The sequence below is a fragment of the Camelus bactrianus genome, chromosome X (assembly GCF_048773025.1).
Source record: "Camelus bactrianus isolate YW-2024 breed Bactrian camel chromosome X, ASM4877302v1, whole genome shotgun sequence".
Taxonomy (NCBI): Eukaryota; Metazoa; Chordata; class Mammalia; order Artiodactyla; family Camelidae; genus Camelus; species Camelus bactrianus.
The window spans coordinates 7341772-7363898 of NC_133575.1; the positions used below are offsets into that span (position 1 = coordinate 7341772).

General features: G+C 42.8%; 1 protein-coding gene across 7 annotated transcripts in view; it reads right to left on the reverse strand.

Moving 5' to 3' along the window:
* MID1 (midline 1) overlaps positions 1 to 22127 on the reverse strand; it is a 559519-nt gene that overhangs the window by 19515 nt on the left and 517877 nt on the right. For all 7 annotated transcript variants that reach the window (XM_045525026.2, XM_045525025.2, XM_045525028.2 and 4 more), the window contains 3 exons: positions 17790 to 17938; positions 10687 to 10814; positions 5808 to 5951 (listed from right to left, as the gene is read on the reverse strand). In XM_045525026.2, coding sequence (XP_045380982.1) covers positions 5808 to 5951; positions 10687 to 10814; positions 17790 to 17938 — 421 coding nt within the window. The remainder of the gene's footprint in view (positions 1 to 5807; positions 5952 to 10686; positions 10815 to 17789; positions 17939 to 22127) is intronic.

The window sequence follows — 22127 nt, forward strand, 5'->3', positions numbered from 1 at the left end:
CTAGAGATTATTATACAAAATGAAGCAAGCCAGAAAGAGAAACACAGATACCACGTATCACTTCTATGTGGAATCTAAGTAAGTGGCACACATGAACCTATTTACCAAACACAAACAGACTCACCGAGATAGGAAACAAACTTATGGTTACCAGGGGGGAAAGGGATAAATTCGGAGTTTGGGATTTGGGAGTTTGGGATTTGCAGATACAAACTACTGTATACAGAATAAATAAACAACAAGGTCCTACTGTATAGCGCAGTGAACTGTATTCAATAGCTTGTAATAACTTATACTGAAAAAGAACATATATGTGTGCATAACTGAGTCACTGTGTACACCAGAGACTAACAACACTGTAAATTGGCTCTACTTCAATCAAAACAAACAAACAAAAAAACCCAAATGATAGGACGGACCAACACCATTGAAGGAACGCCTTTCACACGAAGACTGCGTAAAGCGCCATCAGGTACGACACCCTGCAAATTGCAAAACTGACCGTAGCCACGGGTTGAGTATACTCTACGTTTTCGGAGGAACGGTAACTTTGAACAGCTATGTGCTGACACTGGCCAGCACAGGGCTAAGCCCTTTGCTTTTGGTATCTCAACCATGTGAAGTTAGAACACGACCTCTTCTTACAGATGAGACAACAGACTGAGAGGATGTTAAATAATTTGCTCCCAATTATAGAGCTAGTGAGGTCCAAAGCTGGGGCTTCAATCCAGGTCTCCCTCAGTGACTATGCATAATAGTTAAGAAGAAAATAATCTGAGAGTGTTTGCCTTTCCGTTACCTTTTTAGCACATTTACACTTGCACTGCTGCAGGCTGTCGGGCAGGCGTCAGGACCTCACTGTATCGGTTTAGTGCACGTTATAGAGACAAACCAAGGCCGACACTCACAAACTGACGGGCACTCCAGTTAGCTGAGCACCCGCAGCTGCGCTGGCTTCCACCTCCCCTGGGAGGACGGGCCTTTCCCACATCTACATACTCAACAGGCAGGTCTGGAACCTTCATTAAGCCACGTGCGTGTATTTTCTTGTGGCAGCTTCTTTCTGGGAACAAACACCTGCCCTGGAACCCCCCAGCCTACAGCTCCGAGGTCAGCAGTGTCGCCGCCACTGGAGCTCCGGATGCCTGGCCTTTTCTCATCTCTTCATTTTATGTGCCTGTCTTTGGTATTCATGCCAACAGCATGGAAATAGGCACATTCGTCCCCGTCTAGTCACCCGGGCAACCCTAAGTTTCAAGCAGTAGGTATCTCCCTTTGATTCTGGGGAGGGAGAGAAGCACTGGGGTCCAGCCGGGGCCCCAGCGCAGTGGCCCTCTGGCCCCACTGCCTTCCTTCTCGCTGTACCCATGCACCGTGCTGTGCCACCTTGCAGGCCTCTCATTCTGACTCTGGGCTCACCCATGAGACGTGCTTTTGGCCAATGGCATGTCAGCTCACATTACAAAGACAGGGGCCTGGAAAGCATGTGTGCAATGAGGTCTGCCCTTCCGCCCTCGCCTCTGCGGTCACCGAGCCCGTGCCTGAGCCAGACTGCGGGAGAGCGCGGTCCGGCAGCAGGGCTGCCACGCTTCCCAGCCTGAGCCGCCAGGGAGCCCAGCCCGGGTCCGCACGCACAAGCAGCACAGGTGTGCTGTTGCGTGCTCGGTGGGTCCTGTTCCACAAAAGCCTGCTGGTACAGGGCCCATCACTACATACCATTCACGACTTTGTGTGAGGAACCCTCTCTCCTTGAGTGTCAGGAGGACCTGTGACTGTGACCTGCTTCTAACTAACAGAATATGTCAAAAGAAAAGTTCCATCACCTTTATCACTACTGTGATATTATATGCGACGGCTAAGGTGCAGGGAGTTTGCAAATGTAACTAAGGTCCCTAATGAGTTGACTTTGAGTTCATTAAGAGAGAGAGAGAGAGAGAGAGAGAGAGAGAGAGAGAGAGAATATCCTGGGTGGGTCTGACCTAATCAGGTAAGCCTTCTAAAGGAGGGTTTAGAGGTGAGAGACTTGAAGTAGCAGACTCTTTCTCCCTTGCAGGCTTTGAAGAGCAAGCTTCCATGAATTTTACAACCATAATGAAATACATTCTGACAGCAAACTAAGGAAGCTAGGAAGTGGATTCTTCCTTAACTGCGCTTCCAGATGAGAATGCAGCCCAGCCAACACTTTGACTTCAGCCTTAAGAGACCCTAAGACCCAGTTAAGCTGGGTCCAGAATCCTGACCCATACACATTGTGGAATAATAAATGGGCATTGTTTAAGCTGCAAAGTTTTGGAAAATTTCTTACACAGCAACAGAAAACTGATAGAATTTTTCCTGGATCAAGCAAAATCAATTTCAGGGAAATATAACATTCTTCGTGTGGGTCAAAATCATCCTTTACGTATAAAATGACTCCAAATGTTTTCTTTTTCTGGTTACACAACACTGAGGAAGTAATTCCTTAAGTGAGAACAAAAAGAAATTAATTATACTCACTTCTCCTTGTTGTGTTTCCCCTTCTATGCTATATGGTATATTTGTGTGGGGGTTGTGTTCAGTTATATTCTCAGTATTTAGAATTGAATCATGTCGATGCTTTTTGTTTACCTTGTTTTAAATTAGGCTTTCTCAACCTCGGCACTACTGACATTTTGGGGCAGATAATCCTTTGCTGCGCATGTGTGTGGGGAGTTTCCTGTACACTGCGGGATATTTCCCATCATCCCTGGCTTGTCCCTACTAGATGCCAGTAGCAACTTTTCCCCTGAGTTGTGAGAACAAAAAATGTTCCCTTTCTACCTAATAAAACTGAGAAAAGGAAAAAGAAAAAATAAAAAGATTAAATTAAAAAAAAATGTCTCCAGACACTGCCAAATGTTTCCTGGCGGACAAATTGCCCTCAGTTGAGAATCACTGCTTTAAATGAAAGAGTGACCATTTAGTATGACATCAGTGCTTACAGAGTCATTTGTATCTCAGGCTTATGGTGAAGCATAATCAAGGGTTGAAAGTCTTATTAGACTTTAATTCCATGTTAAATTTATGTTACATATATCCTAGATCAGTGAGCTATAAGCTCATACAGCTGGAAAAATGCATTCAAAAAAACCGTATGTCCCCTTTCTGAAGGGCAATTTGGCAATGTTAACCAAAATTAAAATGCAAATGTTCTTTGTCCTAGCAATTCTATCTTACGAGATGATTTTACAGATACAATTCCCCATGTGTGAAAAGACAGGTATTCAAGAATATTCCTTAAGGCACTGTTTATAAGGACAAAAGACTGGAAACAAACTAAATATATACATCAACAGAGGAAGAGATAAGTAAATCAGGGTACATCCTTATCACAATACTATGCTGCCTCAAAAAGGAATGAAGCAGTTCTTAATTTGTGCTGAGATCGAAGAGTCCCTCAGATACGATATTGAGTGAAAACACGGTGAAGAACTGTGTAAGGCAGCTACCTTCCGTGTCCCTACAAATGTACATGTATGTGTGTGTACCCTTGCCTCCGCAAAAACTGTCTAAAGAAAGGTGCATGAGAAATGGAACTGCTGCAGTGGGTAACTGTGGGTGGCTAGTATATTGAAAAACATCCCATTTTCACTGTATATATTTTATACACGTTTTCTATACTATACAGTGTTTGTGCATTATTCACTACAAAGGAGGATTTAGAGAATGAGTATCATTCTTCATGATTGGGAGCAGGCATGTAGAACTGGGGATGAGGAACGATACCAGGAGAATCCAGAATCCCAGAAGGAGAGTGAAATGCTGCTGAACCACTGCTACACCGGTGCTCCATGCCTTGCCCTGAAAAGCACTTCAAATATCTGAGGACAGTAATGGCGCCGCCCAGGGATATGGGCCAGAGGTAGAGAAGTCTTTCTGGAATTACCTTCTCTTTCCTTCTCTGCTGCTAGCGCCACCTGCAGGTCCTGACTATCTCCGCCTCTGTGAGTTACTACGAATCTCCTAGCTCACGTCTCTGCTTCTAGTCTTGCCCTGTTCCACTCCATCCTCCACAGTGCATCCCAAGTTGGCTTCTAAGTACACGTCTGATCGCACTACTGCTCACACTCCCAAACCCACAGGGTCAAATCCAAACGTGGTGCAGCCTGGGTGGCCCTCTGTGGTCTAGCTTTTTATTGTGGGTTAGAATGCAGTAACTGATCATTAAGAACATGTACTTTCTAGAACCAGACCTATGTGGGTTGGAGTCCTGGTTCTATTCGTCTTCATGTCTGTCTCCCCTCCCTCACTCAACTCTCCAGCCAGGCTTAATTAGATGAGATCGCTCACTGTACCCTGTCATTTTCTGCCTCTATGGATTTGCTTATGATGACACGGCTGTCTCACATCCCCTTAACGTGCTAATACGTAACCACTCTCAAGACTGAAGTGAACGATCACTTGTCCCAAGACCTTTGTGTTGTACCACCATTTCTGCCTTCTCCATCCTTCCTACTTACTCAGGCAACTTGCCAAAGCTGTTCTCAACATTTCGAGATTTTCCTTTCCACCCTCAAATTACACATTCTTACAAAATGGTAAGATTTTAATCGAAGCTTCCATGGCAGATGGATTAAAGAGTGGAAAGTCAGAGGGTTGAGGAGGGAAGGCTGGGAAATGGGCATGTAAGGAAGGTAGGGGAGCCGTTTGTTGGGATGAGTCATTTATGCTTCCGCCACTTAGAGGTGGGGGTCTTTCTGCATCACTCTTTTAATCCCTCCTAAATCAAATTTCTGTTTTAAGCATCACATGCCTCAGAATTACTTGAGCTAGGAAAGAACAGTGTCTTTAATGGAAAAAAGGTTTATATAATAAAAGCACATTAAGGTGATATGGATTTATTCAGAACATCTCTTTGTTGAAAAGTGGCTGCTATTCTAGTCTAGTCTACTTTGACATATTCTATTTTTATTTGCTAAAGAAGTTTCAGACTCGCTCCCCTGAAAAGCCATTTCTTCTGGTCCTTTGCCATTTACTTAATTCAATTTAAATAACTCTGTGCGGTGAGGGGGAGCATTTCCTCTGTTACCATCTCTCTGGCCAGCTACTGCTGCGATTTGAGATCATCAAATTGTCTCGGATACCAAATATCTCATGGGCCCCAGTGAGAGAGGGGTTTCTCTGAGTTTCAAATAAGGTCTGAAATTCTTCCCAGGTGGGGGCCAATTACTAACATTTCAAATGATGGCCCTGCTCTTCTCCAAATGGGACCAGGTATTTGGTATTCTTTGGCTACGCCTTCTATTAAATTCCCTTTTTAAAAAATTGTGAAATAACACTCAGAAAAGAACTAAATATATAATGACTAAACCACGTAACTCCTACCCAGAAAGTGCTGTTAACCCCATGAATTCCCGTATATTTTTTCCCAATGGTGCTACTCCCCTCCCATCCCAGTGGTAACCATCATCCTGAGTCTTATTTACAGTTTTTACACCTACGTATTCATCTCTAAACAAAATAGCTTATCTTTATCTTGAACGTGTACATGTATGAATGCACTCACACGGCGCACATTCTTTAGTTTCCTGCTTCTTTCTCCTAACAAGGTCTGTAACATTCATCCATGTCATATGCTACAGATGAAAATTTTTCAGTGCTATCTGGCCAGTTATATTTACTAACACAGTACAAGTGAGTGCTGTCACCTCCTTGGTTTAGGGAAGACAAGCCAATACATATTGTGCATCCTTTCCTTCCTTGTCTTCCCTTGAGATTTAAATTCAAAAATGCAATCTGTCTAAAAACAGTCACCAAGCAGAGAAATCAACAGGGCGTGCGGTACTCACTAACAACATTGGCTTGTCCGGTGAAGATGGTGTACTGGAGCTCGTAGGAGACCACACTGAATTCGTCATCAGAGGTCCAGTGAACGGTGATGGTGTCGTAGGAAGCCGTGCAGAGCTCTTCTCTAATTGTGGGAGGGTTGGGAGCTGTGGGGACCAAGATGCTCATCAGCAGAGGCGCAGACACCTCTGGGATACATCTCAGAGAAGTCTGCCAGTCAAAGCAGGCCTTCCTAAACACGCCCGTCAGGACTACTGTGCTAGATAGAGGTGGTCAGCCCAATCTAAAGAACACTTGGTTGGCTGATTATCACTGATTTTTCACAGGTAGTGGGACTTCAGTCAGCCAGTATCTTATCTCTGTTTATCATGAAAGCATCTTTAGAAGGTTAAACAAACACTACTCTCTTATTCATGAAAGAAAACATGTTAAACAAAAGTCAACAAGATGAAGTTTTGTTAATTTCATCCCCATCGTGGGGGTGGCAAACTTTTACACTCAAGAGTCGGACAGTAAGTGTTTCAGGCTTTGTGGGTCATATGGTCTCTGCTGCAACCACTCCCCTCTGCCTTGACACCATGAGAGCAGCCAGAGACAATCTGCGCTCAAAGAGACACGGCCAGCCTCCAGTAGAACGTTATTTACTAAAACAAGTGAGGACCAGATTTGGCACGTGGGCCAGTCAGACAACCTATGAGCTCCAAGAGACTACGTATTTTGATATTGAGGCACCCAACTGGAAAAATACTGATGTTTGTTATCCCTTAACAGACCAGCCAGATAATTGTTTGAAAATTTTCTGTCATTAGATGTCTTGAGGCCTTATAAAAATTTATTAGTGTGGTTCTGTTTTCTTCTGATTTTTCAATTTATAGGTGATACTGCACATTAAGAACATGAGTACCAATCAATCCGATCTAAGCAGCACATTTCCCTCCCCAAGAGAAACATGATTCCCTGGCATTTGATTAACTTTATCACTGGGGAAGGCTGCTGTTTTATGTCTTGAACACATTGCAGAGAAGAGAAATCTCAAGCCTACCAAAATAATGATTTTAGGTTGACTTATATTGGATTGATTTCAGTAAGTGGTTTTATGAGAAGAGTCTGGGAGCAAGAAAAAGACTATGTGGTGAGTGTTTTGCACCAGCAATAATATTTTAGTGCCGGGGTTGGCAAACTATGGCTCTTGGCCAAATCTAGCCCACTGCCTGTTTTTGTAAATAAAGTTTTATTGGAACACAGCCAGGCTCATTCATTTACGTATTGTCCATGGCTGCTTTCGGGCGACAGCAGAGTTGAGGAGTTGCAACCATATGTCCTGCAAAGCCTAAAACATTTACCATCTGGCCTTTTACAGTCAAAGTGTGCCGAGTCCAGGTTTAAAAAATCGATCCAGACCTTTATTTCTATTCTTCCCTACACCAGAACCTAATTTCAAAAGGAGAAACATAGCTGCCTCCCGCAGATAAGGAGCAATCTTTGCTTTCACTATTACAGAATTCTTTCCTGCTGTAACCTTTGATGAGGATTGATGAGTCCTAAACAGACCCAGAGGGAGGAAAGTTTATGAAAATGGTAAAATCTAAAACTGTTTTAGTATTCTTCACTTTACCACCCGAAGATATCTCCAGGACGAGGAGTGTATGAAGCCAGCAACTTTGATGTCTGCTGCATATAGTCAATTCGCCCAGCTTACTCTGTTGGTTATTGAGTTGTACCAACACGATTAAGCACCTCCATGTGGCAGGCACTGCATTAAGTCGTGCATGAAGGTAGAAGGATTCCACAGAGCCCTCAAAGCAGTCTTTCTGGACTATGACTTCATACATCTGTCTCCCAAAGTATCCCCATGCAAGATTTAGTGTCATGCACTGTGACTTGGATGAATAAGGGACACCCATCAGGAGATGCATTCCACAGGGGAGGCCCAGCTGCATCGTAAAACATGCTTATTATTGTCTGTGTGGTCCCTGTTAGTGTGGGATCACCCTGCCTGGATCAGTGGAGAAATATTTATTCTCCCATAATCTAAATAGTTCATTGAATTCTTTCTCCATCAACCATTGTAGAAAGCGTTTGTTCTTTCTGCATTGCAATATATGATTAAATATATAGAAAACTTATGTTTGAAATAGGCCAGTAGCTGAGACACACATGGCAGTAGCTGCAATCAGGGAGGAAGTGTCACCTCTCTGGGTTAATAACGTGACATACCGTCTAGAGGCATGTCATGGGGGAAAAAAATCTTGTTTTCACAGTTAGGCAGGCTAACTCTGTTTTGATCATAAACCCAATGGGTTTGTCCTGAAAAGTCAATATCCAATTTACTGTAAATGAGAGCAGCAGCATGCTGCCAATTTCAATATTCATGGAATTGGTACCAGAACTGTTATTTTCTTGCCTCTGTCATCAACAGGTCACAAGAAATGGTGGGCTAATACTCCACTAACACTTCATTTCCTGCTTACAAATGTCTGATAAACTGTTTGGACTTGGCAGTATCTGCCAAGCATCGTATGTTATGGCCAGGATGGATGTTATGTCTAGAAATGGTCCAGATTTGTATTTGAGGTTGACAGCTACGAAGGCATAATAGCAGGTACCCCATATGGTCTTTGGTTTGGCATCAACAGCCATCGGGATGATATATGGTGTACAATTACCAGTCAGTGCAAAGTACTTGCACAATTTCCCCTGTAATCAGTCCCTTGGCATTCGTACAGAGATTAGAATGGGCGTACATTGTTGAAATGTATTAAACAATAATTGGGAAATAGAACACATTCTTGTCAATAAGAGACTGATTTTGTGCAGGAGGGCCACGTGCCCAGCCGAACAGTTTTGTCTTCTCTGCTCTTCGGCATGACTTTGGGGCATGGATCTGGCCCATAAGACACCAGTGGAAGTTTGTGAGTTGGGTCTTCTGAGCAAGATTTTTGTTTTCCTAATTAACAAAGACAAACTTGGCTGACAGAGGTGTTTTTGTCATCCTTTCCCCTCTATCCCTCTCTTTTGGTCCCTAACTTGAATGTAATGCTTGGAGGTGGGGCAGTCATGTTGGGAATCACGTGGCAATCCAATGAAGATGGCAAGGCAGAAAAAGAGAAAGAGCCTGGGGTCCAAGGTCATCCCTGAACGGCTGCCCAGCCCTGGATGGCACACCTCTGTTCTCCCGTTTCTGTGACGGTAAGACTCTCTGATGGATTTAGTCACTGCCAAATGGATTTTCTGTTGTTGCAATAAAGCGCATTTCCAAATGATATAAGAAAAAAGGAGACTTTTAATAGGATGCCATGATAAAAAAAAATGGCTCAGCCAGAGAAAGGCTGGACCTGCACTGTCTAATACAGGAGCCAGGAGCTACATGTGATTCTTTATATTTCAATTCAATTTCACTGAAGTTAAATCAAAGTGAAAACTCACTAGCCACAGTCTGACTTTTCCATAGCCCCATGTGACTAGCAGCTAGAGAACACTTCTATCAGCATAGAAAGTTCTATCAAATAGTGTTAGTTTAGGTACATCTCAAAGTGAAAGGCTTTATTCATAAATATGTGAAACCAAGTTTGGTTCCTTCCTGTACTTGCTTTCCAAGTCAACTTCTTTCTTCCTTAATAGGAGTGGTAGGGTTTGAAAGAATTACATAAGATAAGAAGATGTTTGTGGGATGACTTGCATCCCTCACAAAGGCAGAAAGGCTAAAAACAGCACCTCGGGTCTGGACAGAGAGAAAACTGAGCTTCTGGGTACCATGCTCCTTGACTACAGAAGTCCTTGCTTTCTAGCCACAGACTGTAAAAGCAAACATCACACAGTCCTCCCTCTGTCCTGCTCCACCTTTCCCAACCGCTCTCCCACAAACACACACAGAATTAGAGTGGAGATGCTGGTGCTGCGCTAAGGAACGGATGTGGTCTTTTAAAGGGGGCACGTCCTGAGTTCACTGCACATCTGCATTCACTGTGTAAGCGGCGTTTTTCTGAAGTCGCAGGCACTGGTGGCTTTGACTAACACAAATAGGTCGTCTAAATAGTCAACATTCTACCAGCAAATGCTGGCAGTGCCTGCTCTAGAGATGGGCAGCAAAGAAAAATTTGGAAGGATGGTTAGGAATGGGAGTCACACGGGGTTTTCTTTTTATTCCAGTTGCTTTTTTTAAGTTTGATACGAAAAAAAAAAAAAGCTTATCAGAAAGCACAACATTGAAACATGGCACCAGGAATTCAAATGTGATTTGGGGTACCTCTGCCATACTGACCTCTGCCAAGATGAAAGTCAGTCTTTTACTGGAAAGAGCAGATGTCTTGGGAGTCTGCACTGACCTGAGCTAAATCTGAATTCTGCTTCTCGCTAGCTTTCTGACCTCCAGCAAGCTGGATGACCTCGGTCATCTGCAAAATGAAGATTATAAGACTTTTCCCTCAATTTGACATTGTGATGTTTAAATAAACACAAAGAGCCAGAGCAAGGTAGACACCCCATCACAGTTAGCTGCCAAGTTGTTCTCTGCCAAGGCACTGTGAGAGTCATTTGTTGTGCTGTTGTGAAATAGAAAACAGCCACGCTGCCTTCCATATCTCTCTGATGACCAGCAGAGCTATCATGTGTGGTACCCGCACTCTGAGAGTAAGGAGAATGGTGTCAAGTATGCTTTAAATGACTGAGACTCTTTTTCCCTCTGTCCCCAATTTAGTCTTGGACTATGTTATTTTGCTTGGGGAAAAAAAGGAAGAAATGCCAGAAATCGTCTATGGGAATATGAGACACCGTTCCTAAATCTGAAGCCCACACCACATGGTTTTAGGAAATGGATCTAATGGCAAAGTTTTTGTATCACTGAATGCACCCAGTATTAAAGAAAACACACAAAAACAATACCTGTAAGGTAATCCAGACATTCTAGCAATTTCTTCTCTCGGGAAAAATCTAAGGCAAAGGTGTCAAATGTGTCGTTGAGGTTGATTTCAGGAATTAGGACCTGGGATGATGCCGTTGCCATGGAGACTCTGGAATTTAAAGAAAACAACTTTTGAGAAACATCAAGCTGGCTTTCACCATCACTCCCCAGGAATGACAAAATTAAAAGGAAAAGAATTATCGTTAAAAAAATGTATGTATATATATGCATGACAGGGACATGATGCTGCACGCCAGAAATTGACACGTCATAACTGACTATACTTAGATAAAAAAAATGAAAATAGTGGCCGTTTTTACATGGGAGCCTTAAACAAGAATCCTGGGATGGTACAACACAGCAACACAATGCAAATGAGCAAGCTTCGAGCGCAGGCAGAGGAATGGGGCAACAGCGGAATGGCTTCCTCCCTTCCTTTTTACCATCGGAAAATAATTCCCCATGGAGGCAAAAGAATATTCATATTTCACGTTGCTGTGTATTTAACAGCCTGGGCCCTGCACATCTAACCCCACCGAGAAGCACACAGCTCCAGGCGTTTCTTCACACAGCTGTCTGGGAAACTGTTTGTTCCTTTCAGACTCGACCCTGCTCCACTTCAAAGAGGAGTCTCCAAAATTTCCAACTGCATAAAAGGCAAAGTGAAGATTAAAAAAGAATGTTTCCAGATATTGGATTAGTTTAATCAATTACTACCCTCGCTCTAAAATAAACATTAAAAAAGGAGTTTTTGTCTGGCTCATTTTCATTCTCCGTGTGTTCATTTCCTTGCACCATATTCCCAGCAGATGCCATGGAAAATACTCATGAGCTTTCTCACAAATTCCCCCGATGGATGCTGTTTCTCCTTTTCATCAAGGTTGCTAGTTAGACTTCTCGTTTATAAGCTATAAAGCCACCTATTGGTATGTATCAGTCTGCAGTTGACTCTCACGGTGATTCGGAAAGTTGTCATTCATAGCAGAACACTTTTGACTAATTAAAAAAAAAGCAAGTGATTCTCTTAAGAACAAGAAGATTATGGCATGCTGTAAACCACTTCTGAGCAAATCAAATTATGCTAGCCTCGTAATCTTCTCGATTTTGGTATTTCATGAAGTTTGATAAACGCCACCAAGGACCTACTAGGTGGCAGGTGGTGTGTAGGGTGCTGGGAATTTTTGAGCAAAGAAACAACTTTTAAATGATTTAGCCACAATCTACTTACTTATTTTCTAATTAACAGTATTGATGCCTGTTCATACAAGGTCACAAAGCTAGCTAGCAGCAGCCAGGAGGAGAATTCTAAGTCTGTACTCTTTCATTTAATCTAGAAAAATTTCAACCTGCTTACCCTAAGAGATGTACCTCCTTTTGCATCTCTTAATGACTCTGAAAGCTTTGGACTTCATGAAGATAATGTATCTTGGCTATACAAATCATATCTGTAGGTCTAACTATACAATGGAATATTATTCAGCCATAAAAAGTAATGAAATACTGATATATGCTACAACGTGGATGAACCTTGAAAGTATTACACTGAGGGAAAGAAGCCAGACACAAAAGGCCACATATTATATGATGTGCTTGTGTGAAATGTTGAGAAGAGGCAAATCCAGAGAGACAGAAAGCAGACGGGTGTTTGCCAGGGGCTGGGGGCAGGGAAATGGGGAGTGACTACATAATGGATGTGGGCTTTTCTGTTGGAGTGATGGAAATATTTTGGAACTTGACAGGGGTGGGAATTGTACAACATTGTGAAGGTACTAAATGCCAGTGAATTGGTCACTTTAAAATGGTTAACTTTATGGTATGCAAATTTCACCTCGATAAAAAAAAGTTACACCTGTGAAATGCCCAAAATCCTGAGAAATAAAGTTTCTCTAATTGTATTTCTGGTGCATATTCAGTGCTATGGAGGGAAAACAGTAGGAAGGATAATCAGCAATGTCATAACTGGAATGAGGCTGGGATCCGCACGTGGAAGTTTAAAGAGGCATAAACTCTGGAAAGAAAAGTTTCAAGTGTCTGAATGAGGGTGGAGAATCTAAATCCACCACCTGACCCTTCCACCAAGAAACAGTGAACAGCAGAGTTGTGGTACTTTGTTGGCTAAATATTGCACCCAAGTGAATTGGACTCATTATTACGACAAACAAGCACTAATTTAGACTGCTGGAGAAAGGGATGCTTGCCAGGCAATTTCCACAGACGGTCAAACTGTACTTTAAAAATTGCCTTCCCTCTGACGTATGATCACAAAAATGCCTTCAAACTCAGAAAGACCCCACGATTATTCAACAAATATTTACTAAACCCTTAAAAGAGGTCATGTACTGAAGACCCCAAAACATGTGCATAAATGCATATAAGTTAAAAGAAATATTCCAGGGCCACTTGAACTCCTCAAATAACAATTTCAAAGTGAAACTCCAGTACTTCAGTCTCATGATGTCCAGGGAAAATTGCACCAAGCGATTATAGACCAAGCCCCGAACTTCCTATCACATTTCTTTGCTATACTCAAATGGCACCGATCTTGTGCTCACCACGTTAGAGGCTCTGGTTTGCTCTGAACGGATAATCCCGAGTTGGTGTAAGCTTCTGTTCAGGTTCTTCCCAAATAGATTTCCTCCCTAAGTTTCTCCTGGTTCTATGGTCCACCCACAATGAACTAAAACATGCTTCGGTCAAGTGACACTGTGAACATGCCTGCCATCTGGACGCTGGGAACTTGGCGAAGTAGGGATGGAAGGGATGAGAGTTCCTAAGCCTAGGAGGCAAAGACTGACGGTGAGACTCTCTGGAGATTACTGCAGCTTTTAACACCTAAGCATTTGTTTTTTTTTGATGGAAGGAGAGATATTTATCTCTGGCTACAATTTCAAATTCTTAATTGGAGTGACAGGCGAGCAGAGGTCTGCCAAATTCAACACTTTAGGCATCGTTTTTATCCCCCAAATCCTTGTTGCCCATCTTCTGGCCTTTCAGATGAACTGCCAAAATCCGCCAGGACCCTCCGTGTATACCACTTTCTCAATGCCATGCCTTTACAGTCACATCCGTGTCTGTGTGTACAGGTACATGTGTGCGCGTGCATGCGTGCGTGCGTGCGTGTAGCTCTTAACATACTGGAGCAAATGAGGGTGCTGGGTCCTATCTTGATGCTTAATACAGTGGGCTGCACATGACTTCCTGTTTCTGTTTCGACTTTGGTGTCATCTCCACAACACTCAGTTGCTAGCAGCCATACGGGGCCAGTTTTCCAGAAGGTAGACATGTCTAGAGCTACAATACTCACAAGGTTGCTGCCAAACTGTCAACACCAGGGGAAGATACTCTGCCCTTCCTGTTTAATATCCCCCCTCCCATGCCTGACCTCCAGCAATGGCACTTAGATAGGTCTCTCTTGGGCAGGTGGGCTACAATGCACATCACCGTGGTAAAACCCACTGAGGTCTCATGTAACAAAACATAGTTTCCTTTAGTCAGCTCCGGATTTCCCAAATGCATTTGACTCTGGCACTCTATTGTTTTAACACCAATGAACACCCTGCAGAACACATTTCAAGAATCACTCATCAGATACACTCTAATTCTTAGAATTAAGTGACATCTTTCCAGTTGACAATTGGAGTTCTTGGCTTTGTGTTCTGGGGAAGTCTTTTGGATCCTTGAATTGCCTATGGCAGTGAGGGAGAGGGGTCACGCTGCGGAGGCTGAGTTCCCGCTAGGAACTCTGAAAACTGAGTACTGTTCAGAGGGAATTTTCCTTTTACCGTCTTCTTGATACAACTTTGCTGCTAGAAGGGATTTTCATTTTAGATTTCTTATAAGTTGTAAACTTTCTTATGCTTGGATTTAGTGAAGAGTTTTGCTTTATTTAACGTAATTTTACAAAAGCGCACACATACAGTCACACCAAGAGCTTTATATTAGTGAGGCTTGAGAATACTGTGTGTTATATAATCCACGTGCAGCCACTGTGTGACTGGGGAGGAAGGAGATTAGCATTTGTTGCATGTTCACCTTGTGATAGGAACTCGGCTACTATTTTTACTACATTATTTCATTGCATCCCTACGACCACCATATTAGGTAGGAATAATCGGTTCTGTTTTACAGCTTTGTTCAAGCATTCACTCCAGTCGGGCAGTTTGCTATGTGCCGGGGCCATAATGGTGAAAACAAGATGGCTGGGTCCTGCCTGCTGGGAGCACAGAAGCAAAATGAGACTCACAAGTGTGAGGGAACAGCTCCAATGCTGTCGGTAATTACTACCAAGCAATTAGCAAAGAGCCACACACTTGACTGCAAAGCATATGCATCTCCTACAATGTAAAGCTTGAGGCTCTCCTCGGGTTTTTTTGTTTGTCTGTTTGTTTTTGGATGAATTAAGTAACTTTCTGTGGTCTGACTCAGCTTGCAGGCGAACACACCCACTCTAAGTGATTTAATGATGCAGAAAAATCGCATCCAACTCTCACTTTAGGAAGGTCTGCAGGATCAAAAGTTTGTCCTGGGCTTTCCACCTTTGAAGAGAAGAATAAAGATGGTTTAGAAGTACACGGGCGCCAAAGCCCAAGGCAGACACGATAGCAAGCAGACCTGTGAGGTCATGTTCTAGAGAGGAATGGTAAGTAATAGGAAAACACCAATCCAGCCAACACAATGGAGCAGCTGCAACACCTAAGGCCAGTTCACAGGTGTCGTCAGCAGTGTTGTCACAGCTCCTCATAGAGGGAGCTACTATGAGCCCAGGTTTTTAAGTAGAAAGTAGCTCTGGGATAAACCCGAAGAATCACAGGTAAAAAGTGACAGTGTTAGGATCTGCGCCCAGGTTTCCCAACTCCTAACCCAAGCCCGGTGACCTTTGACTACACTCTGGTTGCTGGGAAGAGAGAAAGGCTCAGGAAGTCACCAAGAGGATTGACGGACAGAGACAGAAAGACAGGGGAGGCGGAAACAGAGGGACAAGGGCTCTTAGCAAATTTTTCTAGGTACTACGGATTCAGACCTGATGGAAGTTCAGACTTCTCGTAAGCCAACCTTCTTATGCTTGGATTTAGTGAAGAGTCTTGCTTATTTAACATAATTTTATAAAAGTGCACATTACAATCACACCAAGAACTTTATATTAGTGAGGCTTGAGAATACAGTGTATGATACGATTCATTTGGAGAGAGAGAGAGATCAGTCATGTTTCTTGATGAGATATGGGCTTGTGAGAGGTAGAGCTGAACGGGGCCAGGCAGGACCTGCTGGGCATCCATGTGCTAGTGTTATGCTTCCAATGCACGTCTTCTTCTAGAACATTCTACCATAACTGTTATGGGACCATGTTCTCTCCCCTCGCTAGGTGAGAATTTATTCCTGTTAGACTTGATCGCAGTTTTAGGCCTGGCTGAGAACTGCAGCTCAGGCTGGCCATTTCATCCGGACACCTCACAATTTATAGCTGGAGGAAAGTACTATTGGATCCCAGTTGGAAACCGTGACGTAAGTGTGAACGCTGTCTAGCAGAGTGTCCTGGGTACACTGGAATACTAGTGCTGTTTGCAGTTTTTAACTTAAGCATGAATATTTCAGGCAACTGGACGCAGGCCAGACGAGAGCAGCGAAGACAATTAAACACTTGGAACCTAAGCGGCATGAAGAAAGAGGCTGGCAGCTCTCGGAGGAGGGAAGAGATCATTTTAAGGATATAAAAGGGATGATAACCAGCTGTTGCCCACGTGCATTGGAAGAGATAAGTATCTAACCAGTTGCAGAGGAAATTTTCTCAAATATAAGAAAGGACACAAAGAAGCTGGCTGGATACTAGGTCACAGTTATAAAAAGCCCTGCAATACTCCTCCCACTGAGGGAACAGTGGAAACGGAAAGCGCGCCGCCTGCGTCTGCGCGACACGTGGAGAATTAGCACGCGGAGTGGCACAAGCAAGCCCCTCCAGAAGCCATAGTTTCCTTTCTCCTTCCTTGAAGAAATTCATATCATAAGATGGTGAGTATTTTTCCCCCCTGAGGCCAGGGGTTGGCAAAGTACAGCCCGAGGGCCAAGTCTGGCCTCCCATTTTTGCAAACAGCTTTGCTGGAACACACCCTCGCCCACACCTTGCCGCGTCATGCACGGCGGAGCGCAGGAGCTGGGAGCTGGGATGGAGACTTCAAACCCGCCAAGCGGGGAATAGTCTCTCGTCCTTTACAGGAGCAGTCTGCGGACCCCTGCTCTAGGACACGGACTGGCACAAGTGAGCTGTCTGGGGTCCTCCAGTGGTAGGATTCTTTTACTGTTTTGGCGAAGGGGCAGCTGACTCTGACAACTGGAATGAAAAGTCAAGGCCACTGACATTGGCTGCAGATGTCGTTTAGGTGGCATACCGCTACAGGTGCCTGCAGCAGTGAAGATGAGTCATTTTACGCCAAGCAAGGCCGAGGGCTGAAGGAGCACTGACCCCTGCTAGTTTCACTGCTGGGCTGCCCATTCAAATAAGGTCATTTTTACATTCCCTACCCTAGAATAAAAACTATTCTAAAAGAAGGAGGTATGAAGTTGACAGTTTGGTCCTTTCTTTCTCTCCCACATGAGTCAGCCTCGACTTTTCAGGAGAGGCAAAGCTTCTCAACCAAATAAAATCAGGCCTAACAGAGAACAACACCCGGGTGATTTTTTTTTAAATAGGTAAGCCCTGAGACAGGAGAAAAGATTCCTTTTTATGTTGTGGCCTTCATTTGGCTTCTTTGTTACCAAGTATACGATAAGATCAGGCCTGAGGGTCACAATAAATGCCGTTTTGAACCATTACAAGCTTTCTCCCCACCCCCTCAAAAGCAGGCTGATTTCATTCTTTCTAACTGGCAGACTCTTGTTTCAAAGGCCTTGAACTCCAGGCTGATTCTGAAAAGGCTGACATGTCAAAGGGAAGCATCTTCAGGGGGAACAAAGCAACTCAAAGCCTCTATTCTCTCTGGTACTCAGCCTTGAAAATGCAAACAAAAGCAAGACAGGGCAAGGCCAACCAATCACACCCTAGACGCGGGAGGCCAGCCGCTGAGAATTTCCCAGCAGCCCCTGCACTTACCTCTCGGTGATGTTCTTAGCAGTCTGTAGGAAACGCGCGTGATCATTCTCCTTCAGAGAGTGTTCCGCTTGGGAGATGAGTGATGCCGACCTCTCAATGCACTGTTTGCAGTTTGCAATCTGCTGAGCCAGTTTCCGAAGCCGCATCACCTTGAACAAAAGAGGCACAGAGGTGTTTACATGGGTCGGCTCGCTTAGTGAGAATGCGTCAGTCTGGACCCTCCTAGCGTGTACATTTTGTTGTCTGCCAGTAATCCTTCAATAAAAGTTCAAAAAGTAGACAGAGCAATATGGAAAGCCCAGTTAGGGCACTCTTAGATAGTCTTTATCTCCTTGGAGAAGTGTCGCTAATTTGTTTTATGAGGAAATCCTGAATTGCGAATTGCTTCCCTGTTGATGGGGAAAAAAGGTGTCGCCCAAGGCGAGTTACAGAGGGTCACTGGACCTCTTCCCTGGACCTCTTCTTTCAACCAGTCTATACAATTAAGATCATTGGGAACCCTGGAACTTTAGCTCAGCTTTTCGGCTGGCCCATCGAGAAAATAAAACATCTCTACAGGTGCAAATGTGCGGCTAAGTAAAAACCATTTTCTCAAAAGTTCTTTGCAATCCACGTAATAAAACTGTGATGTAAAAACATTAGGTATTACTATTTCCCACACTATCTAAAACTCATGTGTTAAATTAACAGAAAGGGAGCATTTTTTCCATTGATTAATATTTTTCCTGTTGAGTAGATGAGAGAACGCCAAAAAAAGCACAGCTGGGCCATTTCCCCTCACTGGGAACGTCATTTCCAGGCACTTTGTGCTTACTTGATAACTAAGAACTATTTTGATAAGCATTTCCCAGTCGGGATAAAAATGCTTGTTTGATCCAACCTCCATTCCAATTCCTGATTCCGTCTTGCTTGAAAACGACCCTCAGACGTAATTGACCATACCTCTGGGGCTAGCCAAGATAAGTCCACGGTCACCCACTTGACCGTTCGCACTGGTGTTTGAAATGTGCTGTGAGATGAAGCCCTCTGGCCAGAAGCCAAGTTAAAATTAGACCGCTAATTGGAATTGCCGTGCGCCCAGTGCCCCCGTCCACACAGCCGGGGACAGGTCTTGGCCGGCCTTATGATCATTCCGGAATGGAAAACAGCCCTGGGTGAAAGGGTAGGGAGGGGACCAGTTAATCTGTCTTACAGACAAGACTGGCTCAGGCTCCCTCCAGAATTCCTGCTAACTCCAAGAAATTCCTTCTTTCTCCAAGTCATCACTATCATCCCTGGGCAACTCCAATCGAGGAAAAGGAAGGAAGGAGATGTCAGAACTTGAGGCCTCTGAGGAACGTCCAATTCCGGTTAAGTCGGACTAGAGCAAACAAAGGAAATGAATGCTGAATTCAGAGGCAGCACCCACAGGATTTCAGGCAAGAGTGAGAAAAATTCCTCAAAGTAAAGGGTTAGAGAATGATGTGTCAAAACTCTGGGGCAAAGACTATGTTATTTTAAGCCCGGTAAAAGACTTACCTCATTATATGTAATTATAGTGACCACCGCAGCAGATTAACTGTGTTCATTAGTTGAATAAAATAACACTTATTTTACACCAAATAGAATTTAGCTTCTAACATCATTATATCCAGAGGTAAAGCTAAGAAAGGGATACAGTCCAATTCAAGATATTAGAACACGTCCTTAAGAAACTGTCAGAAGAAGGAATATTTAATCACCCAACATAAAGAATGCTTTAAATTACATGGCCGAATTGAAGACATTAAATACAATTCTAACAAAAGAAAAATAAGGTTCAAATATTCCTTCTGAATAACTTCATGGCCTTTCGGTATGCCTAGTAGGGACCACAGATGACAGACATAACAATGCTTAAAGTTCATTTTCTTCCCCTTCTATCATGATATTGGAAATTAAAAGTGACATGAGGAAAAGAAAAGAAAAAAAAAAACCGCCCTACATCATTCATAAGTTGCAACAAGCCAAAATGAGAGCCTCCTCTGAAAACAGAGAAATGTTTTACAGAAAACGATTGTGGCATAATTTTACTTTTAGTTCAGTGCACAATTCCATTTGATACACCAGATCAGAGCTTTTCAAACTTGCTGTGCACACGAATCAGCTGGGGATCTTTTAAAGAAAAGCCGTAGATGTTTGGGTCCACATTCCCACATCCCAGGTGAGGAGTTGTCATTGGCAGAACAGCAGGAATCTGCATTTTAACAAGCAAGGAATGTGCTTTGATCTGCAGGTGATGAATCATCAGTATGGACAGGACTAGCATGAAAAAACTAAATAAGAAAGAAGAGGAGAAAAGAAAGTAGCAGAGGGCATTCCTGATAGAAAGGGCAAGTTAGTTTTGTAAAACTTATTTCTTGTGTGTGTGTGTGTGTGTGCGAGTGCGCGCGCGCGCTGCATTTGATGTATATGCATTTCTAACTGTGGGAAAGAAAAAAGAAAAGAAAGGAACGAAGAAAGAAAAAGAGGCAGAGAGAAAGAAAGAAGGAAGGGAAAAAAGAAAAACACTGTTCTAAGTTGGCTGTTCACAAACTATGGTCTGAGCAGACCATGTCCAGCGCACAATCTGTGTGTGCAAATAAAGTTTTACTGACACCGCCATGTGCACGTGTTTATGAATCAATCACCCACAGCTGCTTTCACACTACAGCACTGGGCAGCGGTGAGCTGTTACACCAGAGACCATACGGCAAAACCGACAATATTTATTATCTGGCCCTTTATGGAAAAAGTTTGCTGACTTAAATGATTCTGATCAGGTGGCCCTGATTTGAACCATACTCTGTGAAATACTATCCTAAATGGTACCACACTTCAGAATCAGACACTGAATGTTTAGCAAAATACGAATTTCTTCATTAGAAAACACTTTTTTAATATATATTGCTTAAAAATATTTTCCAACTTGGCACTGTTCTTTTTCTCCCTGACAAGTGTGATTGCACATTGCAATTTCTGGAATTCACTCCATACTCATCATGGAAATACGCTGTTGGTTGGAATCTCCTTTCACTGGGGACACAGGCCTATTTATATCAGTTTTGGTTGTTTTTTTTTTTTTCCTGTTTATTTCACCTTACAAATGCTAAATGTATTTTAAATGCTTTTTGATATATGCAGGGTTCCCACCCCAAAACTGTTAGTTCAAACAACTGAACTTCAAGTTAATTATCTTAACTTTTGGAGATTTCCAGTACATAAAAGCAGTGAAGAGAAGGGGCCCTTTTCCTCTTCATACAGTACATACTATTTGCTGTCTGGCTTCTCTCACTCACCATAATTGAGATTCATGTTGGTGCATGTAGCAACAGTTCGCTCCTTTTTGTTGGCTGATTCATATCCCATTGTATGGTTATGTCACAAATCGTTTATCTGTTCACCTGCTGATGGACTCTGGGTCATTTCTCTTAGGGGCTATTACCCTTAATATTAACATGAAAATTCATGTCCAAGCCTTATATAAACCTGTGCTTTCCTTTCTCTTGGTAAAAACCTAGAATGGCTGGATCAAATTGGAAGTGTGTGTTTAACTACTGAAGAAACTGCAGTTTTCCAAAACACACCGTTTCTATTCTTACAAACTGTGTGAGACTTCCAGTTCCCCTAGTCTCACCAGCACTTGGCATGGTCCCCCTTTTCAATTTTAACCATCTTAGTAGGTAAGAAGTGGCATCTCACTGAGGTTTTAATTTGCATTTCCTTAATGACTAATGATTTTGAGCATCTTTTCATGTGCTTATTTGCCATCTATATACCTTCTTTGGTAAAGTATCTATTCAATTCTCTTATTCATTGTGGTAAAGGGGCTATCTATTTCCTTACTAGTGAGTTTTGACAATTTGTTACATATTCTGGATATAAGTACTTTATTAAATAAGTAATTTATAGATATTTTCTCCTAATTTGTGGCTTATCTTTACATTCTCCTACGAGTGCCTTTTGACAGGAAGTTTTTATTCCTGGCGAAATACAATTTATAATGACCTATATAATTTATAAATACTTCTTTTATGTTTTTGCCATTGTATATAATCTTTGCCCAACCCAAGGTCACCAAGATTTCCTCCCATGTTTTCTTTCTCCTAGAAGTTTTATAGTTTTTACCTTTTACATTTTAGGCATATGATCTTTTTACATTTAATTTTGGTATATGGTGTGAAGTATGGATCAAGTTTCATATTCTTGTGTGTAGATTATCTTCCCCCACGTGGAGGCTGAAACTCAAGTTTCCAAAACTCCCTTGCAGCTGAGTCTTCTTTGCAATTTCAGTGTCAACATTTTTCCCTCTAAAACTTCTAATTTGTTATTTTTATATCT